At 37.6% G+C, this 24045-nt stretch overlaps 1 protein-coding gene across 2 annotated transcripts in view; it reads left to right on the forward strand.

Annotated features, from left to right (window-relative positions):
- Positions 1–2745: 2745 nt before the first annotated feature.
- The window catches only part of commd10 (COMM domain containing 10), a 57675-nt gene continuing 36375 nt past the window's right edge, over positions 2746–24045 (forward strand). For both annotated transcript variants that reach the window (XM_040156295.1, XM_040156296.1), the window contains exons 1-5: positions 2746–2875; positions 5077–5167; positions 6788–6898; positions 7604–7759; positions 11319–11429. In XM_040156295.1, coding sequence (XP_040012229.1) covers positions 2847–2875; positions 5077–5167; positions 6788–6898; positions 7604–7759; positions 11319–11429 — 498 coding nt within the window. In that variant the 5' untranslated portion in view covers positions 2746–2846. The remainder of the gene's footprint in view (positions 2876–5076; positions 5168–6787; positions 6899–7603; positions 7760–11318; positions 11430–24045) is intronic.

Genomic DNA, 24045 nt, shown 5'->3' on the forward strand with positions numbered 1-24045 from the left:
ATGATTGTGCCAGTGGTTAATAAATAATCTACTAATGCTTTTTTGTATCAATTTTAAGCCATTAATAAGTACAAATTTTAGACCACTTGGCCGCTTATGTCTAGAAAAGGGCAGTAGACAATCTAAACCAAAATCCATTTAATTTTTTAAAAACTTTATTTTTTTATTTTGCAGACTTAATTATTTTAACCTTTTATTAATGACATATTAACATCTTAACACAAGACTTAATGGGTTATCAGAAAGTGAAGAACCCTTAAATATTTATTAATGGGTTATTGATATTTATAAGTGCATTATTACCAAAAAGAAAGGATAAACATCTGCCAAAGGGATTTTTTCACAACCTTAAATTCCAATATTTGTTCCTATTAATGGCTTTTAACTGATCTATAAAGCATTAGTACACTATTTATTCAATGATTTCACAACTAATAAAGCCTTGAATAACTTGCAGGCCATTTAAAGGGTTTATAATTAGAAGCTAGTACCAGTAAAATTATACACTTTGTATTAATACTCTTTTAAAACCTGTGGCGGAAGAAGTAGTTATATCCCTAATTAAAAGTAGCAATGCTACAATGAAAATTTACCTCGTTAAAAGTCCTGCTTTCAAATCATTTACTTAAGTAAAAGTACAGAAGTGTTATCACCAAAATGTACTTATCAAAAGTAAAAGTACATTTTGTGGAGAAAAATGGCTCCACAAAGGTTATATTCTTACATGTTATTTTTGGTAAGAATATTATATGTTATTATATTGCATATATAATACAATTTACTGATTCATTGATTACTCGATCGACAGTAAACTACTTTCCAACTATATTGATAATCAAATAATCATTTTAGTCTTTTGTTAAGCAAAAACATAAAAGTATTTGTGGTTTCTACCTTCTCAAACACGAGGATTTGATGATTTTCTTTGCCACATATGATAGTAAATTAAATATATCTTTGGATGCTGGACTATTGGTCAACACATAACAAGACATCTGAAGACACCACCTTGATCTGTGGGAAATTATAAGGGACCTTTTTTCGTTTTTATATAACATTTTGTAGACAAAATTATTCATCAGTGATTTTAAAAATTAATCTGCAGATTAACTGGTAATTGAAATAATCATTAATTGCAGCCCTAATCATTATTATATATGCATTCATGTGTAAGTAGCATTTTATTGTTTTAGTTGGTGGAGTGTAGCTAATTCTAAGTACTTTATAGACTGTTTAGTACTTTAATTTATCAATGGGCCAAATGTGATGTAAAAATTGATATTGAGTTAATATTTGTATGTTAAATCACAATATATAAAGTAACTAACTCTAAAATAAATGTAGTGGCTTTAGAAGTACAATATCCTTTAAAATATGGTGGAGTATCAAGTTGCATAATATGATATAGAAATGTACTTATTTACTTTCCCCCACTTAATACTTGATAAATCCTGGCTTTTTTTTTTTTTTTTTTAATAAAAATAAAATAAAATTTAAAATATACAACTTATTGGAAAATGAATAAAGGGAAAAATGAGCCTTATAACCAAGTAAATAATAATAATATACTAAATATACATTAATACTAATCTTTCAAAAGAGTTGTAAATAAAAGCATAGTTTTCATAGCTTTCATAGCTTAAACATTTTTGGAAGAGTTAACTGAGTCAAAATGTCTTTTCAGCACAATTTTAAAAACAAAGGAGGGGCCTACAATTACTGAATTTGCATTTATGTATGTAAAATTTTGTATTTAAAAAAAACAAGATTAACCAAAAAAAAAAAAAAAAAAATTGCTTCCATCTTTCTTTTTGTAATCAAAGATACCAATGAAAGCATCATCAAAAGAAAAACAAAAGTCATGGAGGAAATGCATGTGAATAAAACCGAGAACATCGAAACCAGAATTTATCAGTGCGGATCAAGACCAGAGCAGTTTCACAGCTGCTTCAGTGCTGGTTACCCAGAAGGAGCAGCAGGTGTCAATATCCTTTTTTTGTATTTAAGAAGTATACCAACATTGTCTGGGTTGAATTTGTGGAGTAGTCTAAAAGTGACTTCTCTCACCTTATTAGTTGGAACATACTTAAAGAGCAACGTCCAGACATTCTTACAAGGAATACTTTCCACAACATTATCCCAGTATGAGACTACTGCAGGTGCTGTAAAAATATCATGTTGAAAAAGACTTATAATCTTCTTGTCTAATACAATACTCCTGCAATAAACCCTTCATTCATGAAGGTTCCATTGTTCAGTTATTATTGAAATTGCTTTGGAGAGGTGTTGATTCAGCTGTATGATAATTTTGGAGGAATTGGTTTGTGTCTGCATTGTACAGAGAGGTCATTTCTGGATTTATTGCCGGACCGCTGTATTAGACTGCATTAGTTTTAGCTAGGCGTGCTTAATAAACTGCCAACTGAGTGTAAATCCTGGATTTACAGCAGGAGGCGCTTGCTTTTGCGCATTTGTTAAAGGGTTTGTCCAATGCCTATTCCGTAGTGACTGTCGTAGTTGACGCTTTCAGAGAGTCACTATGCGCAGATTTTACGCAAACGCCATTTTTAGCTTTTTAAGTTAATCATTTTGTCTAATCACAGCAGTTGCTAGATCATATACATACATTTATATCATACTAACATATCTCGTGTTTTTTCTACTTTATTGATTTGTTTTCTCCCAGTCTATCCTGCGCTTCCCTGCGCGTTGTCCCGCAGCTTTGACTGTCACGTGAATCGTCTTGTGACAACAGGAAGGAGGAATAACAACAGTGCGAGGATGCTGCTGCTGTTTTGACACTTTTCCACTCTTCGTTTTTCATTTGGAGAAAGCAACAGACAACAATGACTTCTATCATAAAAGAAACACGAAGGTAGGTAGCTCTTTTTTTTTCCTGCTTCTTTAATTCAGAGACAAAGTCTCCTTCCATCGTGAAGCTACCTGTAGCCTGAGTCAGAGACGCGAAAGCATCCTGATGATTTGGTGCATAAATAGACATTAGCAAACATTAGCCTGGGAATGAGTCATGTTACTGCTTTTTATCAACTTTCTTGCTCTTTTACGGGGAAAACGTTTTAAACATGCAGCTTTAGGCCATTTTCTTCTACAATAATACATCGATTGCAGTAAAAAAGTCGCTATACTTTTTTACTGTAGTCAAACGGTGAGATATTGGCAGTCCACTTGAGGATTGTCTTGTAGTAAGACTTTGTACAATACCCCACTACATTTTAAAAGGGGGTCATTCCATGTCAGATCAGCAGAGGCTTCCAGACGGACCATCCTGGATTTGCTTCCTACTTTATGTAAATAATGACAGTGTACCCAACAACTAGTGTGCACAAGCTTCGGCTTGTATCTTCTTTATTTTCTGAGATATGGAGGCTTTAAAAAGGGGGTCGTGGCCCTAATAAACGAGTTTTGCTCCATGAATCATGACTTTTGAACTATTCAAGCTACAGGCTTGAAATTTACAGACGTTTTTATGAACTGTTAGATGCCTTTAACATCTACCATGGTTGGCCTAACGTTGCATATTTGCCAAGTTATGGCTTGCTGAAAATTGTATTAAGACAATTCTTTCGTGCTTTGGAGCCCACTATATATTCAAACTCAAGCACTCCATATCTCAGAAAATAAAGAAAATACAAGCCAGAAATTTTTCGCGGGAGTTGTTGGGTACCATTTATTCACGTAATGTATGAAGCAAATCCAAGATGGTCAGTTGGGAAAATTTTCTAAAATCTGTTGATTTGACCTGGAATTACCCAGGGCAATGTTAATGAAGTATAAAACGTACGCAAAAAGGTTTTATATTTACAGATTGCTTCCAAACTACTGTAGCTATGATAAATTGTTTTAGGGTCAAACTAGGCAGCAGTGTAGAGCAATTAAACCACAGGCCTTGAGACTCTAATGCATCACATTAGTCTTCTTACATTTGAATGAAAAAGTCTGAAATGTACCATTATTATGTAAGAAGCACAAACTGGGGCTAAAAGTCACTATTACTCTGAATGGATACTCTTAAGTGTACAAGTGCATAATTATTTTAGTGCTTCAGTAATTGATTATTTCCTTTATCAGTCAATGTTCTGATTATTACCTCGATTAACTGATTGGTTGTTTTATCTTTGTAATGTCAGAAAATAGTGAAAAATGTCCCTCACAGTTTCCCAGAGTTTTTTGTCTGACCGACAGTCCTAGACACAAAAATAATCAGTTTTCACTAAGGGAAGACTAAGGATAGCAGCAAATCCTCACATTTGAGTTATGGCATTAAAAAAACAAAACAACAAAAGACTCAAAATGATTTATCGAATATCAAAAATACTTTCAAATTGATTTTCTGTTGATTGACTAATTGATTAATAGACTAATAGTTGCAGATCTATATTATTTGTAGTGCTACTATGTGTTTACTGTGAATGAAGTAGTTTTAATTGTTTATTTTTAATTGATGGAAAAAATATTATGAATTAACTGGGTATCAAAAGTGTAGAATGTATGTCATTGTGCGTAAGGAGGCTAGAAGGAAAAAATATAATACATAGAGTCTCAAAGATAAAACCAGTTATTATGTAAGATGCAAAAACTGGGCCTAAAAACCGCAGTTCATCAAAACTAGTTATTTTGAATACAGCACTACTGAAGTGCTTGCAGTACTAAAATTTCAAATGCCTCCTTTTGATTGTGCATTTTAACTTTGTGGTATTACTACCCGAGTTTTTAATGCACATGTAGACAGCTGATGAAATAGTTGTGTATCCAGCATGTTTACTTTGCAGTAGCTAGTATGTCTGCGTGTGTGTAATAGTCTTTATACTCATGTTTATCTGTACACAACCTCATTTTACTCTTCAGACCTGTACTAATGATGCTGATGCTGTATGTTGTCACTGCAGTATATTTATAGTTTACGTGTGTTTGTTATGTATAGAAGTACCTTTGAAATTTACTCACAGACAAGGTTAATACATGGGCAGTAAACTCTGACGCTGTTTTCTCAACTAAGAGATGTGAGTACTTTCTGCACCAATGTCAATAACACTCACAACCTTTCTTTCCAAACAGCATAAAAGAAGCGGTGACTTTCATCAATGCGATTGATGTGAACAAGTTCTCCAGACTGATCTCTCGCATCATACAAAAGCTTCATCTGAAGGTACTGAGGCTGCACAGTGTTATCCATGCCAAAGACAAGAGGCTTTTGAGGCTTTTGCAGCAAAGCTGTAGTGCCACAGAGAGCAGTGAATGCATAATGACTTACTGGAGCATCAGTCAGACTTGGCTCTAATGAATGCACACGCATGGCTGGCCCTGTTCATCATTCTGGTTCCTCACAAGACCTAGCTGGCTGTCGAAAGCTGTTAGTCAGTAATTCCAAGAACAATTTGTCTTTTTAGTTCTATTTTTTGACCTGCTAACATACCTTTGTTTAATAATAATATAAAATGTATTTGACATTTTGACATGTCATAGCTGGAAAAGCACAGGTCTAACTAATAAAATTAATGATGACCAGGGTTTCTGCAGGAGTTGAAAAGTCTTAAAAAGCACTGAATTAAGGTTTCCCAAGAGGGCCTTAGAAGGTATGACAAAGTCTTAAATTTAATTAACAAAACAAAGTATTAAATATTTTCTCATGCCTGACTGTAGGCAGTAATGTTACTTATAAAATGTTTCTGTAATCTGCTAATGTAATTAATTAAATCATTAGGAATTATTGTTGGGAAATACTAAAAAAAAGTGATAGAATCGTCCCTACTGGTTTTCCATAATACTTTCATACGTGGGTTGGTTTGAGCAGGAAACAGGTATTAAATGCATTCTATGTGGCATTAAAAGGGTCTTTAAAAGTCTTAAATATAACTTTGTGAACTCTGCAGAAACCCTACTCACTGACATTGCTTACTGTTACACTTAATTAAAACTGAGCCATTGTTAATGTTATGAGTTTAACCTGTGCTTTTGTTGCTCTGAGAAGCCAAAATGTCTGCTGTGATAAAGGTCTATTCATATCGTGTAACTTGTTTTTGCTTTATTGTAGTTTGTGTTATTTCATACATAACAATTTGTGTCTGCCTACTTCCAAAATACACTATAATATATTTTGTAATGTACATTTTTAGTTTATTTTGATTTGATGTTTAAGTAGCATTTTAAATTACCTTTGTCATTGCTGTGTCAGTTCTTGGATTACTTTGTGTTAAGCACTATACCACAGATTTAAAAGTGATGTAAAATTGCTTTGTACAGCTACAACAAACATTTTAACATCGGTGTATCTATTTATAATTTAGTCTAAAAATATTAGAAGTGATGATATATATGCGGCCAACATAAGTGAGCAGATCCTAAAGTTTTATCACAGGAGTTTTCTTACTTTACGGCAAAAGCCCATTGTATTCATTTCATAGCATTGTCATTGAAAAATGAATGACAGTACTAAATGACAATACTATGACAATACACTCAAGCTTAGCATTTTATACTGTAACTAAATGATGTATTTTTACTTGATTACTGACAAAATAAAAATAAATTATCAAAAAATATTGATCGGTAAATTAAAAGACCCTTAACTCCATTGTTGTTGTCCTTACAGAATAAATGAAATTGAATGGTTCCTCATATGATGACCCCTGATACCCACATAATCTGTTCTAAATCTGTTTCACATTTCTATTTATACTATCAGAAGGCAGCTTTTCATATATTTTTCAGTTCAGTGATCTTTCAAGGATCTTCACATCAGCACAGTAACTTATGTTTCCCCTCACAGGGAGAGCGGACGTTCAGTGAAGAAGAGGAGCAAAAACTTCAGGCTGCTCTCTCATTGGATAAACAGGCTCTCAATCTAGTCCTGGAAACAGCTGCCTTCATACTAGAGCAGGTGAGGGATGATCATCTGACAGTCCTTTACCTGATTTTTGTTTATAATGTAATTGGACTGGAGTTTCTTGTATGAGAGCTGTTTGTTCTTTAAGAATGGTCAATATTTTAAAGGGGTCAACATTAGGTATTAGATTTGATTTTAAAATTTACATTTACCTGCTTGGGTTGTTTACATTATTACATCATACAGAAGCATTTAACCAAGAAAAAATAAACTGAAAAAACAAAACAAAACGAAACAAAAACACAACCCAAACAGAAACTACACTAAGTGACCAAGCAAAGTGACTATTATTATCTACAGTAACTGTGCAGGTGCTCCGAAGACACAATTTATAGTGACAGCGGACATCGTTTAAAAGACTCACAAATCTGTGTTTGAAATTCCATACTTTGATTAAGTTCAAATCTTCAGTCCCTCAGTATGTGGAGAAATCTGATAAGAGCCTCACTCTAAAGAAAGTAAGAAAGAGACATTAGCGTAGTGTCTGTAGCTTTCGGGCCTGTTAGTGTGGATCACGTTGTGGGCCCATTTCTCCAGCTGGGGTCACTGTTGTATTGTAGCAATGTTGAGTTGAGTGTTAGGGGTGAATAGGAATAGGAACAGGACTGTAGGAGTGATTTATTGCAACTGTAAAACATAGTTAATGGTAAAATGTATTATATAGTAACTACCCTACCTCGTATCTTCTCTCCCCTGTAGGCAGTGTATCATAATGTAAAGCCAGCCTCTCTGCAGCAGCAGCTGGAGGCGGTTCATCTGAACCCAGACAAGGCCGAGGTTTTCTCTCAAACCTGGGCCACCGCTGGACCTGAGCTGGTGGAGAAGCTCAAGCACAACATCTTTGCCCCAAAGAAGGTACTGAACTACGCCTTCACCTCCATGACACCATCTTAACATAAACATGACCATGTTTCTAAACCAGTGTGAGATTAATCCAACCCCCAGACACGGAGTTATTATAGGCTACTTTTCACACGGTTTTATCCCTTTTATCCCACTGTTTGGTGAGACATAAACCCTACTAAACTGAGAGTCAGCATCAGACTATCCATATTAAGAGCGACCTGCTTTTGTGTGAATTCCTTCCAGCTGTTTGGTTTACAAAGAGTTCTTTCACAGCTTACACAAGTTGTCACATTAATTTTAAAACGTGTTCCTTTCTTTAACTTGATTAAGCGGTGACACTTCAAACGGTGTTCCTTTCAGAGTTGAGGGAATTAAGATCTAACACAGAATAAATAAGCGGCATGTACGCATCAGTATATGCTGGAGGTGTTGCTGTTCTCATACTCACAGACATCTCACCTGCTTGTGTCTCACAAGTCATTTCTCCGCCTCCCCATGAATTTGTTGCTGACAGTGGAAGGCTTTGACAACTCTTGATCCTCAGACGAGTTTTGCCCCTTCTTTGACTTTGGGTGATAGTCAAGTCGCACAAGAGACTGTATAGAACTGACATGCGGCTGTTTTCTCATCCAAATTTTCTATTGTATAGAAAGCGTGTTTAGTCATTTCTTAGACTTTGAGAAAGGTGTTAGGATCTTTTGCAGGATTTACGCCTTTGCCATTCAAGAAACCAGTTAACACATTTACTGCCACCTTCTCATTTCTTCCCTCTCATCAGCTCAATAAGATTAATAAGAATTTTTCATCCGTCTTCAAGCGACACTGTCAATTAAACACAAAATAGGGTAGAACCATGGAGAGAAAGCAGTCTCAATAAGAGCTGCGAGTGTCAGTTGATTAATTTATTAATCGGCCAAGAGAAAATTAAAATAACTATTATGATAATCAATTAGTCTTGTTATTTTTTAAGCAAGAATGCCAAACCGGTTCCAGCTTCTCAAATGTGAAGATCTGATGCTTTTCTTTGTCACATTTGATAGTAATCTTTGGTTTTTGAAATGTTGTTTTGACAATCAAGACATCTGAAGACGTCACCTTGGGCTGTGGGAAATTATACATTTCCCAGTACATTGTGACATTTCATAGACAAAATGAATAATTGATTAATCGAGAAAACAATCAGCAGATTAATAATAATGAAAGTAATTATTAGTTGCAGCTCTCGTCTCAATACAGGTTACAAATGCATGTTTCATGATCCACAAATAAAACTAAGATTCACCAATGAGTATTACATTTTGTGAGTAATTTATGGTGCATTTCCAGTCCACAAAGAAATACCACCAATGTGAACAAATGTGAAAAAATGTCAGTATTCCCCTTTATATTTCCAACTTGAGGTCCGTTAATGTAATAACATTTTATTTAAAAAAGCTTCCTGAGCATATTAATGTCTAGAAATAAAAGTTTTTTTCCACTTATTTACAGATTGTTAAATGTGTGTGCATGGATCACCGGAAAGGTGTGGATGAGGATACATTTGTGTGGGGAGTTTGAGACTCTTTTCACAGCCTCTGATCCACAAATGCATTTTGCGTTGGCGGAAAACTCGGACATCTGGCTTTAATGTGGCTTGATGTGTCACCAGTAATGAGACTAATTTCTCTCCATGGTAGTTATTGTTGATGTGCATCGCTGACTTGAACTTCCTTACTCTGCTGGAATTGATAGGACGCACCAGTTAGTCTTTATGGTGGTCACCACCAGTTGTTCTTATGATTAACACTGCTGTTTAAAGAGTATTGAGAGATTGGAATTTGACTGGAGTGAGCAGTGATGATTATTTTGATTACCTGATTTTCCAAAACAAATATTAACAAATGATGGAGCAGGAAATACGGAACAAAATAAAAGGGGAAAAACAAAAATAAGGTACTGTAGTGTTTGTTTAGATGATAAGTCATTTATTTAGTCATGTATGTATTAAATAATATTAAAATACAGCATAAATGCAGCATATGTATTTATTTCAATTTATTGATGAATCTTTTCAAATGTATTCATTTGCATATACTGAAAGTAAAGTAAGTAACACATCGTAGAGTTCTGATGTTTATTCATCGTAATGTGGATGTTGTTCCAGTTGTGATTAATGTGGCCCAGCTCTTCCCCATCTCACACCTGTCCTCTGATGCTGTTGAAGCATCCAGACCCAATAAGTCACACATGGTTTATTATTATGGCCTCCCTCTGCATCATAAAACACTTAACTGCCCTGCCTTGACTCAGTGCTGCTAATCTATCACACGGCTACAGCTGACTGATGAGGTGTCTCTCAGTAAATCAGCCAGGCAGGCGGTGAGACTGGTGTTAAGAGGCACAAAGTTTATGCCTGACTTTAGCATCAAATAGGCCTTTTTCACATTTACAGGCGTTGGGGAAAAGTTAAGATGAGAGAATGATGATCTGATAACCTGCATTTCGGAAGCAAGGTAACTTTGACTTTGAGGAGATTAGGCAAAGTTCTACTGTCGTAAATGCTCATGCCTATGATAGTGACCTTATTCGTAAGTGTCGTAATACAGTGACCTCTAGTAATAATGTTAGCAGTAGGTCTTCTGGCCTGTACATGGGTCAGCAAACATGCTATTAATGACTTGTGCGCACTCTTTTTTTCAGCTAAAGAAACTTTTTATTCTTCGGTTTGCTGTCTCATGTCCATGATAAAGGAACTAAAAAAAGTGAGAAAGTTACCACTTATCATGAATAAACCGACAATATGTCGTAAAATTTAGAGCAAATCAGGGCTGCAACAATTAGTCAATTTATCATGTGTCCATCAGAAGAAAATATTCTGCAACTATTATGGTAATTGATTAACTATTTAGATTTTTCAAGCAAAAATGCCAAACATTTGATGGTTCCAGGTTCTTAAACTTGAGAATGTGCTGCTTTTCTTTGTCTTACATTATACTAAATTGAAAATTTTTGCATTTTGCAGTGTGTACTCAATTGATTGTGTACTCTACGATATTGTGATGTTTAAAGGATCAAATGATTAATCGAGAGAATAACCGGCAGGTTAATCGATAATGAAAATAATCGTTGGTTGCAGCCCTAGAACAAATACAACATAATGTCTCAGAGTTACAGAGGGAAGGTCAAACCTTTTTAAAACGATTTTTAACAGTTTGATCTGCAGCGGTTTCATTTTGCATTTACATTTATAATAATCATATTATAATAGAGTCGATAAATATAGCACTTATAGCACTTAAGAGAAGTGAGAAAATTAGGTCAAATAGTGAGAATATAATTGGGAAAAATCAGGAAAAAACTAATAAAATATCAATATATGCATAAATATACACAAATATATTGTTTTTCTTTAGAAGTTCTGCTTCCACTGATATTTTGTGGGAACTAAATAACAAAATGAGGAACACCTCTGAGTTTTTCATAGAGTCTTTGAAAATGTGTCCAGGTCATTTGATAATAATAAAAGTGTGAGGCTTTATTACAACTTTGTTAATATTAAAGAAAGTCTGGCGCCATTTGTGTGTTTCAGCTGGAGTATGTCGGTTGGCAGTTGAACCTGCAGATGGCCCAGTCCAGCCAAGCCAGACTGAAATCTCCCAGTGCTGTCCTCCAACTGGGGCTCCTCAATGAAGACTCTGAGGTATAAACACACACTATATCCACACACGCTTTGTACACGTCAGTTATTAGTTTTGTTGCTCTGCTTCTCTTATACCTTCACTTATCTATTTTAAACACACTCACGACAAAAAAAAAAAATCTGCATTACCCACTGTAATCAGAGACCTCTTCTGTGTTTATACCAAATGAGAAGCATCTCCAATCTGTCCCTTTTTTTTTGCTTATAGATGGTAATCCCACTAGTGTCTGTCTTGACCCAGAGGTAGACGTACATCTGGCTTCGGAGTAACTGTAGTGTAAAGACCAGAGATCAGGGAGCTTGTTATCTGAAACCTCCAGGGTTTCTTTGTTCTCTTGAGAGACACTCTCTGTAGCGAGAATTGGACAGTATGTGCATTTATTGGAGCGTCTTATTGTAACTACCATTGAACTGTATCCATTTATGCACAGTATCCAGACTTGTTCACAATGTGTTTTAGATTTAGTCTAGATGTCTGCCTTATCAAGGCAAATATTGATGATTAGTTATGGTCTCCCTATTTATATTCTTTGTGTCAATTTAAAACAAAGTGTTACATAAAGGATTTTGGGGCAGCATCCTAATGAGGCCAAGCCCTAAATCCTTGTATTTATAAAAGAAAACACCAAGAAACATGATACAAATATGGTTATGACTTTAGATTTGCCACTTCAGTGCTTCCCTGTTTCCATTCATTTGTATTCACTAGAGTTTGTTTAGATCCCAATTAGCTAATGCTACGTAGTTACTCTAATAGCCAAGACCTCATGAGCCTCCCTCACTTATTTCTTTCCTTTTCCACTGGGAGCAGATTGCTCTGTAGCCGTAGCAAAAGGAGTGAGAACTCACAAAGTCTGTTTCTTTTTCACATTCAATGATTCACAACCCCTTGAAGTGGGGGATTTGTTTGAAATATTTTATCTAGACTTAATGTTTTGATTCTTCTGGCAACCTTAAACGTTAGCACACACTTAGTGAGATCAGATTAATCAAGTGCTGTGGATGTTTTGACAAAAAATTGAAATGTATTCTGCAGATTTTAAATAGGACTGCTGTTTGTTGGCATGGATCCTGAAAATTTTAGCTGTGACATTCAGGCATTTGACTGGTTTCTTTTAAAGCAGTTTTTGTCACAAAATGGTGGGACTGATTATCCCCGAGCCTGGATAGTGTTGTTCCAGCTGACTAGTCAAGTGTTTTTCTTGCACGCTGTTTTGTATTCGGTCCCTAGAGAATGCCGGCTCAGCCTAAACGTGGAATTAGGCATGTCATATTCAAATTGCTTCCATAAATGTGGGCCTATAGGCGTAAGCTAGAAAAAATATATATTTTTCTTTATCTTTGTGAATGCGACAGCAGGAGGAATTTTTTTTTGTTTTGGACTACTTTCTGCTGCGGTTTCCGTAGGCTAGCAAAAGAGGCATTAATTTATTTAAATCCACTTACACAATTCCCCTTGTGGGAGGAGATAGCTGGGGGGCTAAAACAAGGCTGGTTAAACGTGTTGAGGGATCAACTTCAATGAATATTACTGAGGTGCACATCCTGTAGTGAGCTGCAGGGGGCACTGTTGTCTCACAGGTTGGAAAGCATCCCTCAGGGGCAGGAACGAATCTGAGAGATGGATAGGATACATTTTTTTTTTTAACTTTGTATTAAGGCAGTTTGAGTGTGCATGTTTTTTTTTTTTTTCTGTTTTTTTTTAAATTTCCATCCATTGGTGTTTTCTGATTACAGTAAGTTTGTTTTCTTCCAAACTCGCTGAGAATTGGTTAGTGCAACTTCTGGAATGTCAAAACACTGCGATGACTGAGAAGTAAATTAGTTGTGAATAGAAATGAAATTCAGCTGCAAGTGTCATACTAATTACAGTGCCAATTTCTAACACCTTCAAGGCTAACTGTCTAAAAGAGAGGGGAAGGCAAAAATGCAAATAGGAGAAATGAGAGGATTAAAGGTGACAGAGGACAGTTTGGGAGGAGGGATATAAGAATATAAGGGAGAGGAGGTGAAAACACATTAAAAAAAAGGGATATAGAGAGTAAATTAATGAAGATGAAGAGGATAAAGGAAAGAAAATGAAAGAGGAGGAAAGGAAGGCGAGGGTGGCCGTCTGTATATTATTGATTGCTTGGAACCCAAAAGGAGAGTTAGAAACTCTCCCATCTGACCAGCCTCCTGCTTCATTAGCACTCTCCCTGAGGAGGAGGAGGAGGAGGAGGAGGAGGAGGAGGAGGACTGCCAGGGAGCTTCACATTTCCTTCACCGAATAATATGTGACATGCAGTGTACAGTATACATTACAGTGGAAGAGATATTCAATGACATATTTAGAGAAATAAGTGGACTGCTTTTTAGGATATTTTGTTTTTTCTGTTTTTCATTAAAATATTAATTGTCAGGGATTTTCTTTCATAACAGTTCCCCCTCTGTCTCCAAAATGTGTGGACTAACCACATGAAGTGAAAGCGAAAGTATAGATCACTGTTTCTGCTTCCATGCAGCAGTCCTCCCAGCCAGGGGAGCTGCTGTTTCCCAAAACAGAATTTGTATCTGGTTCAGTGGAAAGTTGATGTACAGCATAAGCATTTTAGTACATCTGCACACAGGGAAAGGTCCTCACACCCGCCCCATAATGTTTCAAGACCGACATCTCTAGTTTATCCTCTGAAGGACGGTTGGAAATGGCCTTATTCAGTGTACGTACGACATGGGACCTGTTGCGTGACTTTTTTGTTATCTCAAAGGAGGAGCAGTTGAGACAGAAAAAGATACGTGATCCGCTGTCGAACGGAAAAAAAAGTTCTGAAGAAACACGATCTCAGCATGAGACAGAGGGAAGAAGATGAGGATGCAGAGGAAGGTGATAGGAAGGACGAAAAATAGAGGAAAGAAGACAAGGACAACAGGAGAATGAAAACAGAAAGATGACATTGGGAGAGGATGAAGATGAAGAGTAGGATGCGTGAGGTGACAAGAAAGATGAAACGTGGAGGAGGATGGGGGATTTGTTTACATTTCTCTTGCAACTGGCTGTGGGACATGCAAAGTGTGGAGTAATGGCAGTAGTGAATTTCAGTATATGTATTAGCTGTAATAATAGCAGTATGTATGGGATGTATCTTTAATTCAGGCAGTTAGAGTTGTAGTTCTTAATGGTTTGCAGAGTTTCCTATTTGTCAAGACCCCAAAAAAAGCACCAGGAATCTGTGCTTTAGCTGCATTTTAAGAGGGCCTTTGCTAAGCACGCTATCTACACTGTGCATGAGCACATTTAGTTCTCTTCCAGCTGCACAGGCCTTGAAATATGGGACCACAATCTACCCATCTTAATTCTGAGGTGTGCCGTTTGCAGAGGTTTGGTCCTTGTGAGATGAAGCGATGCTTGAAGAGAAGCAACTAAAAATGCCAGTAGGTGGCTTTCTGGTGCGTGTGTACCTTTTTCTCTTGGCTGCTGGAGGGTTTAGCACATACGTGTCTCCTTTCCACTACATTTTAAGTTGCTGACTTTCAGCTTCACTTTATATTTGAACTGCTTAGAGTCCTGTGCTTAGGAGACCTCAAAATTTGCCACACATGGATTATGCAAGAAAGAAGCTGATACAAATTGAGACAAAATAATAAATTTTGTAGATTTAGGTGTTTTTCTTCTGCAGTCAAATCACACACACAAAAAAGGAAAAGCAAATAGTAGCTGAAAATATAATAAGAGGGACATTATAAAGCAAACATTATGTGTATGATTGAGGTAAGCATTTTCAGGGCTATTGGTCATATCTTAACATATTTGGCCACAGCATCAGCAGCTAACCATTAATAATAAAATAAGTTGCACCATTAATTTGCACAGTACAAAGCTCCCGGTATTGTATATGACAAGCATAAAAGAAGAAATGCAATGTCTGATGGAGAGAGAATGAGGCTTCTAATGGGTGGATATGATATTCTTAACAGCACTTAAAGCAGCTAACACAATCTGTCTTTGTTTTAAAATGCTGCATTGATAAATCATTTGGGGGAAAGTGGGATAGTGGTTGCGAGCAATGTCATAGACTACATTCAGCATTATAAGAGCTACTTTATTCCAGAATTATGCAACAGGCAGGCATCCCACATCATGTGGAGGAAAGTTCCAGGGGGCCTTTGTAGGGCATAGCCTGCAAGAGGAGTCAGCTGGCTCAGTGTTTCAGTGTTTCCCGACCTTTTTAGCTTGTAAACAAGTTATGAAAGTCAACTCACATCCTTAATCAAAGGTTACATAGTTCTACTAGCTGTGAGTATCTTAAGACAGAGTTATTTTTACCTTTTCAGGTTGGGCAGTGTGAATAACTTTTAGAGGTCTGAGGAGGTGAAACTTTTCAGTATTTTATATTAAGAAAAAAGAAAAGATGTCTTAATAGATAAGGGGCAGAAAAATGTTTTTGTTCTTCTTTTCGATCTTGTTGATCATCTAAGGACCCTTCACAATCATTTTGTGACCCCCCCCCCCCAGGTTGGGAACCACCGATTTAGCTACACAACAATGGTTTACAGTCTGGTGTGCTTGTACTGATACTGTACTCCAAAACAGAGACTGACTCAAACAGAGGGCTGGCTCGCTTTCTTGGTCTCTCTGTGTCTGTTCTCTCCTTTTGTGTCCCTCACTAACATTTTGTCCATCTTTCTCCACAGTATCCATTTTCCTTTTTATTCATAAACATGCGAGTAGACACTCTGATGTCTCTTTAATGAGTCTGACAGTTGAATTCCCTTGCCAGTTGTGGTGTCTCTCTCTCTTTCTGTGTCTCTGCCTTGTGGCATTAGAACGAGCCAGTGCTCCACCAACCAAGGACAGGGTGACATTTATAATACAGAACATCCACTTGCAAGGCAGCCATGGCCAATTTCAATATTTATTGTGGACATGCTAGGCCGCAGAGGCACGGTGTAAGAGCTAGTGAGCTAATGTAGCTTTTACATGCTGGATCAGACTTCAAAGGATATCTGTAGCTGATAGCTTCGGACAGGTTTGATGAGAATTGATAAAACACAGCTCTTTTGAGTTTCAAACCACAAAAAGGAAAACAAAAACCCCACCTAATTCAGCTTTAAGACAAAATCCCAAACAAATTTTTCTTATGTTCCTCCTATGTTCCTGAACATTCAATTAAAATTGTGATAAAGGACAACTTTCTCCCAAAGCAGGATCCTCCACTTTAGTTGATAGGACACTAAAGTGGTTAAATGACTTTGTAGACTTTTGTGGAATTTTGATTAAAATAATAACAATCAGTAATTAAAGTAATTATAAATTGCAACCTTATTCCCCTCGCTCATCAGGAAGAGCAGAGGTTAGAGATCAGGGTCAGCATTTCTGACTCTTTTACATTTCCATTATTTTACCTCAGCAAATGCTCTACTTCTTTTTCTAGTATCCTCCTTTTTTATTGAACCCAACAATAAATGTCAGACTAAAAATTTGGTGTCAACTTGTCGTCAGCTACTTCTGAATTATAAGCTAACTAACTCAAGTTTGTGGAAACCTGCTTGTTTTTGTTATCAAAGCATCAGACATGAAAGGCTTTTCTTTTTGTGATTCTAATTTATTTTCTCTGTTCTGGCTTACAACGCCAGTGCTGTAATCACAAGAGGATCGGAAGCTCTTTGCTTGAAAGCTCACACCTACATGAAAACACGCTCACACTCACATACACATATTGAGCCCTTCCAGTGAAGGCTGTGACTTTATTTATTAACACTGTGTGATGAGGAATGCAATTAAAGATCCCGTCTTGACTTCTGCAAGGAGGTACTGTGATCAGAGGCTCCCTGAACATCCCTCCCTGCCTCACGTGTCTCTGTCAAACCAGCGTCAGGAGCAGCAGGCCAAACTTTGAACGCAATTCAAAGTTCCCCTGACGAGTTACATAAAGCCCAGCTCCTGCCTCCCACATGCTCTTGTCATGTAGACCCAACAAACAACGCACCCAGAGTAGATCCAAGCTTTTCATTTATCATTTGAGGTATTACATGGCCCGATCAATATATTGGAGAGTTCTGATGTAAACGCCACCACGTTCAAATCCTTTACAGCAAGCCACCCACCAGCCAGGCAGGACAAAGGCAGCTTTGTCTCAATCTCTACTTGCCTTGCTCTACATGTCCCAAGATGCTTTGTTGTTTTGTGTGCACATCTTTTTAAGGGTCTCCCTTTCTCTCTTCATCTCTCTCTGTCTCTTTCTCCATCTCTCCCTCACCCTCCCCCTTTCCCACTGGTGATTTGTTTTTCCTCTGTGGGATTTGGGATCCCATTCATTGAGAGCACATTGTTCGGCTCTTATCCATTCCAGAGGATGGGCCCCGAGAAGCAGAATGGGTGACTGTGGGTGCTCCCTTCTCCCCCCCCCCAAAATCCTCGCCACCCCACTCCTTGCTCCTTGCCATACAATGATGTCATGGCTTCTATTTGCTCCGGGGGTACCCATTGATTCTCTCTCCCTATTACACACTCTCTATATCTCCCTCTTGCACCCACCCCACCTCCCCCCAACCTCTACTTCTGTTTTTCCTCTGCCAGTCCCTTTCCCAGATTCTTTTGCCTCTCAAAAGGCGCCAGGGGGGATTTGGGGATGTTTGGATGTTGTTTAGCACACCCACGGTACATGCTTGACACCCAGATAGGGAAGCCATCAAGCCCACAAATCCAACTGCAACTCCCATTTAAATCTCATTGATTTAACATCCCTCTTTTATTCTCACATCTCCCACTCCTGTGATCATCTTTTATTTCTCTCTCATTATTCAGCTTGTTTTGTCTCACACGCAATAATCATTAATCCCCTGATAATATGGTGCCATTTTGCCATAGGCGGTAGCAATGGTAAAAGAGTGCTTACGACTAAGATTTTCAGATGTGCATTTTTGTTTTTTTTCTTTCTTCATTTCAGTTTTTTGTTGGAGTTTATTTTAGAGAGGTTGCTCTGCCTCTTGGCTGAACTATGCTGGGATGAAAAATCTATTTCAGTTTAAACAAGATGCACTGATTACAGAACTACAAAGGCAAATCACATCCATTCATTCCAGTGAAAGTTGGCTGATAGTTGTTCAGAGGGTGAAAAGGCTGGAGTGTTTTATGACAATGCCAAATAATTGTAGTTATTCATATATATTATCACATCATTAACAGGTTTGGGTATGTGGTTTCTGTTCTGATTGTTGTGGCATTCTTTTGTTTTCTGAATTGTGCCACATTTCAGTTGTCTTTGTCTGCTTGCATAGCACTGTGATGGGATATAATGGCAATGAAAGGATACGAGCCTTAGGCCTCATCCTTTCCTTGAAATAATGATTATAATGAGTGGGTTGGTGCCTAGCACTGTTGTCATCTGACATGCAATGATAGGGTTCAGAGTGCTTCCTCCGCCTGTATCAACAAATTGTCACCAGTGTCTTACTGAATACCCAACCTCTTGATGTTACACAGGTAATTGACCATTATGATGAAAGGTAAAGTATTACTTTAGGAAACGCTTTGGTGTCAGAGTGGCATGTATTTGGTATAGGGCTGGGTATTGCTTGAGATTTTTTGATAGTAATGTAGATGCTATACCTGACGTTTGGTACTGATGCCTTTTGATACCTTACTTTGTGTCTTTTGTTACTTTAGACCATATCTACACAGGCAGCATTGTGAAAGCAGCAACTTAGCAGTGTGGCAGCAAAAGCTTCAGTCCTCAGTGTCTACACAGAATTCGTTCAGGCACAGTCCTGAGCATAGGTCTCTCGAGTTGGCAGCGCTCAAAGGAGAATACACAATCACTGTGCTTACGCCCATAAAACTGAAAAAAATAGTCTTGATGTGTAAGAATACAATTCGGGTTAATGCTATGAGCGTAAAGTGTGACAGATGCACCAAATTTTGTGTGTTCATTAAAATAGAAGTGTATCTGTTACATCAGGTGCATGTGAGATGGACCAAAAAAAAAACAAAAAACCCCACAGTTGAATCCTCCTGCGTAGACAAGACTTTTGCAAGAAATAAAATCATGATTATCTCAAAAAACCCCTGTTTCCATTTAACAAAAGGAAACATCTGATTAAAGAATAAATAAATGGAACTATAAATCTGACCAGACTATTACTGCCAACTTTTGGTACTTAATTTTAGTTCCAATTACAACCAGCACTTCTCAATGCACTGACTTCTTATTTTGGCATGAACTGAATAGCATTGCAAAGCAATGGAAAACATAATTGTCTCTTATCAGAACTGTCGTATATTTGTTGGTGACACCATATTTATGTCTGGATTTGGGTTGTCGGTTTGTGTTTTTGCTTTATTAGAGGGACCGCTCTGGACTGTCACGTTGTCTCCTGCAAGCTGTATTGTAAACTCTCCCTAACGCTCCCTCTCTCTCTCTCTCTCTCTATCTCTCTTTCTCACGCGCACACACACATTTTTGTCCTCCCCCTCTGTACTTGTGTATGAGAACGACAGTGTCTACATACCAGTAGGGCATAGGCTGGCTGCCTTGGCAATCTACTAGCGCCGCCACATAGTGGATAAAACAGGCCTTACAGTTGTGAATAGCAGCCGTTACTCGTCTTGTGCAAGCACTCTCTCTCTTTTACACACTCACACACATACAAACCCACACACAGCTCAGTTGCCCACGCCCCCCACTCCAACCTTTTGACAGCTTAATAAATTAAAATGCATACTGTTTCAAAATGGAGACCTTGGCTGAAGGGGTTGAGTGCCACTTATCCCAGAACCTGGCACACTGATGGTTAGTTAGTGCTCACACTACAAGATGTTGACCAGTTTCGGCTTTTATTTAATCCACCCTCATACATTTAGAAGATTAAAGTTTGACACAGCTTTTTCAGAATACATTGCAGTGTTCAGAGGCGAACATGAAGTTTCAACAGAGAAACTTGAGTTTTGACTTGTAAAACTTTGGCCTGGGTATAGGCCTGGGTGCAATATCCAAAAAGAGCCAGAATCTCAAATGGCGTTGTCTAATGTTAGTTCACATCAGGCATTCAATACCTAGCCATTTCAGCTTTCTAATAGTGGCTGCTCTGCAGTTAGAACATCATTTCCCAGCCCTGTTGGGAAGTAGACAGAGTTTATGGGCTTGGCAGCAGAGGCTGGTACAGGACAATACACCGTCCCTCTTTATCCATAACAGGCAGTGGTAACTAGCTGTCACCACCATAATCATCTTGTTACGGCTCACACACGGCTCGTGTTCCTTGGCTTGTTTTTCTTGGCACTCGAGCCCTTGACTGTCTACATTCTCCGTAGCTCTGCAGCATCAAGTTTCTTGATTTAGATGCTCATAAACACGAATATTTATTTTGGGTTTAAAAAAAGAGGCATGAATTTTAAGAAATGTTCGACAATTTTAGATCAGTAAATGGGTGAAAATATCAGTTGTTTTCCACTACAGCGAACTGCATCTCTTATAGGTTGATAGAAGTTGTTGATCTGGTCATACCACACACGCCAGCAAATTATAATATGAACATTAAATTTCTTGAATTCTCTCTCCAGAGTGGATAAATTAAATTGTGGCTGCACATTGTAGTGTGGGCATGGAAAACATAGTAGCAAGTTAAGAAACTAACTTTCGGTCACCAACACCTCTTTCTGGGATAATTTTTCAACAAGTCAATAAGTCGACTTAAGGACAGGTGTTATAATTGTTAATCTGAACATCTCTGTAGACTGATGACTGCATGAGTACAGTGTAGTGACACGATCAAGGTTTGCAATTCAGCTGCTGAGGAGTTCATGTGGCCTTGGTTAACAAGTAGCATTTATCAGCTTCAATCACATTAATACCTGTGCACTTTTCAGTCAACAGAAATAGGAAGATATAGCAATGACATATGTAGAGATTTAACTAAAACACAAGTGATTACAGAGAGAATATAGTCTTTCAGTTTAAAGCTGTAACCCTTGAGGTTTCGGTCCTGGTTGATTTGGTGACAATATGTGGATACTGGTGGGCTAGTGTGGTTCACTACTACAGCAAACACTCCATGAGCAAGTACTTTGTCAAGAAATACAACTGACGAACAACTGGTGTGTCTGTTTACAGTGCAGACAAACAAACTCAGGTTGTTTGAATAATGAAGTTTGCCAATAATCGGCCACGAGCAACTGTTATCTGGTTTTATGCTGGGCTTAGCGCGCGTCATCGGAACACACAACAGAGCACAGGACCAGAAGCTGTTTACCTTGCTGAAAAGCTGGAGTTGTGCAGCCTGTTGCCCGCAGCTCTAACAACTCACTGCGGCTACGCCTTCTTGTCCATTACTCTCTGCAATATTTAAAACTGGTATGCTACCAAAAAAATAAAAATGAAAATAAAAAATTGACCGTTGTCTTGCAGGAGAATGTTTGATTGAATGATCATGGTTATGGCTCAAGTCAGTGACAAATACATTGTGTCTCCTATGATTGCCCCATCTTTGAGCAGTTGAATGCTTTTAATGTGAAGCAGCAATAGTAGGAAATGTTCAGTTTGCATTAGCAGTAACAGTGAGGCTGATTGCTAGTTTGTGTTAAGGCAACTTGAACACAGCGTGGGAATGGCAGACCTTGCCACTAACAATAAAAACTACCAGACAGGCAATTACTCCACATAAATACATTGAATGCTATTGCTGAAAAATACCGACCATATATTGTATCAAAATAACAATTATAACTTCAACCACACTCCTTACCAGTAGTTGACATAATGCACCGTTTTGTTGCCACTGTTATTCAACTAACAGATAAGGAAGAAGAACATTTTTAAGATATTGTGCTATCGCATTGATGTTTCCACGTGGACACCAAGCTTTTAGAAAATGACTAGAATGTGTTAGCCAGTATGTCAGAAACTTCCTTTACATGTTTAAGGCGTTTTCAGATGTATCCTGATTGGTGTGGGCATGGCCTAAATTCAAGAGTTGAAAGGCTTGAGGGTTGAGCTGAAAGTCTTGTAAACAGTAAGCCTTTGATAAATAGTCTGCAGAGGCAGAGCTCCTTCTGCCCACGGATAAACTGCCAGCTCTAGTCATTCCAATTCAGGCTTCGACAGTTTTTAGGTACTTAATGTGATTTGTCTCTTTTCAATGTTTGCACCCTCCATCTAGGAGTTGTAGGAGGTGTGAGCAAACAATGTGAAAGCACCATGCTATTTCCAGACGTTTCTTTTTTCCCAGTCAGGTGCCATTCTAATAGAATATGCTGTACTGTACTTGTTGTTTTTAAACATCAAATCAGTATCTTAACAGTATTTTCCTCTGCTATATATATGTGTGTATGTATGTATATGTATATGTATATATGTGCATATGTATATGTATATATATCTGTATGTGTGTGTGTGTGTCTATGTGTGTGTGTGTGTGTATGTGTGTGTGTGTGTGTGTGTGTGTGTGTGTGTGTGTGTGTGTGTGTGTGTATGTGTGTGTGTATATATATATGTGTGTGTGTGTGTATGTGTGTGTGTGTGTGTATATATATATGTGTGTGTGTGTGTGTGTGTGTGTGTGTGTGTGTGTGTGTGTGTGTGTGTGTGTGTGTGTGTGTATATATATATATATATTAGTCTGTTTCATGGCTCAAGTCTAGAAGATGTCAGAAAAAAAAAACTGTGAAAAATGCCCTTTATTTTATTGTTGAGTTTTGTATATTTTAAAGGCCCATCTAGCGAAAGGCATTGCTAATGAGCTTAAGCTGTAAGTATGATGGTATGTGGCATGTGTTTATATATAAACACCTATAAAACATAACAAAAGTAATTGTGTTTACATTTCCTGAAACAGAAGACCTTCTTGTAAAGGAACATTAACAATGGCAGCAGATATTGATTCTGGACTGGAAATAGCTTTTGTTTGAGGAACAAACATCTTAAACATTTTTCTATTATTACTGCAACAAAAGCCTGAATGTGTTGGTGGGCAGAAGTGTGGTCTGTGAGACCATAATGCAGCTCATGGCAATCCATAGTGGACAAATCCCGGTTAACAGTCTTGAGCCTGTAGTTACAGTTTTGGAGAAGTGCATGTAAGCTGCAACAGTGCTCTCTCAGGCCTCTATTTTGAGCATGGTGACATTTTGATGCATTTAAATTTCCCTGCCTGTGCACTACAACACTCACAACGTTTCCCCTATTCCTCTACCTTATGTCGCACATCCCTTGATTGTTGCTCACTGTTTGATTTGAAGACAGTGAATGAGAGGAGAAACATACTGCATGTGCATTTGGTGAGAAAGCTATTTTTGGCTGCTCTAAAGGATGAGTCACAGTGACATAATATATAAGAAATGATCCTTCCATCACTTATGAAAAGTCACTTTTTGCATCTCCATCAATGCCTAACCATTTCTTGCTGTCATTATCTTGCCATCTCTGCAGTCACTCGACTTTCAATATTTGACATACCTCTTTTTACTCTCTCCCCCAATCTGTTTTTCTGTACATCTTAATGAACATACCCCGCATCTGCCTGGCTCATTTGTCTTTGTGATAATTGGAGCAGGCCTCACATTGATAGCAAAAGCCCATGACATTTTGTGTGTTTAGAGCACCCCATATGTCACATGTTATTAACAATATGTAGCATTTTAATT

Source organism: Xiphias gladius, chromosome 19 (genome assembly GCF_016859285.1).
Source record: "Xiphias gladius isolate SHS-SW01 ecotype Sanya breed wild chromosome 19, ASM1685928v1, whole genome shotgun sequence".
In the NCBI taxonomy this organism is placed as follows: Eukaryota; Metazoa; Chordata; class Actinopteri; order Istiophoriformes; family Xiphiidae; genus Xiphias; species Xiphias gladius.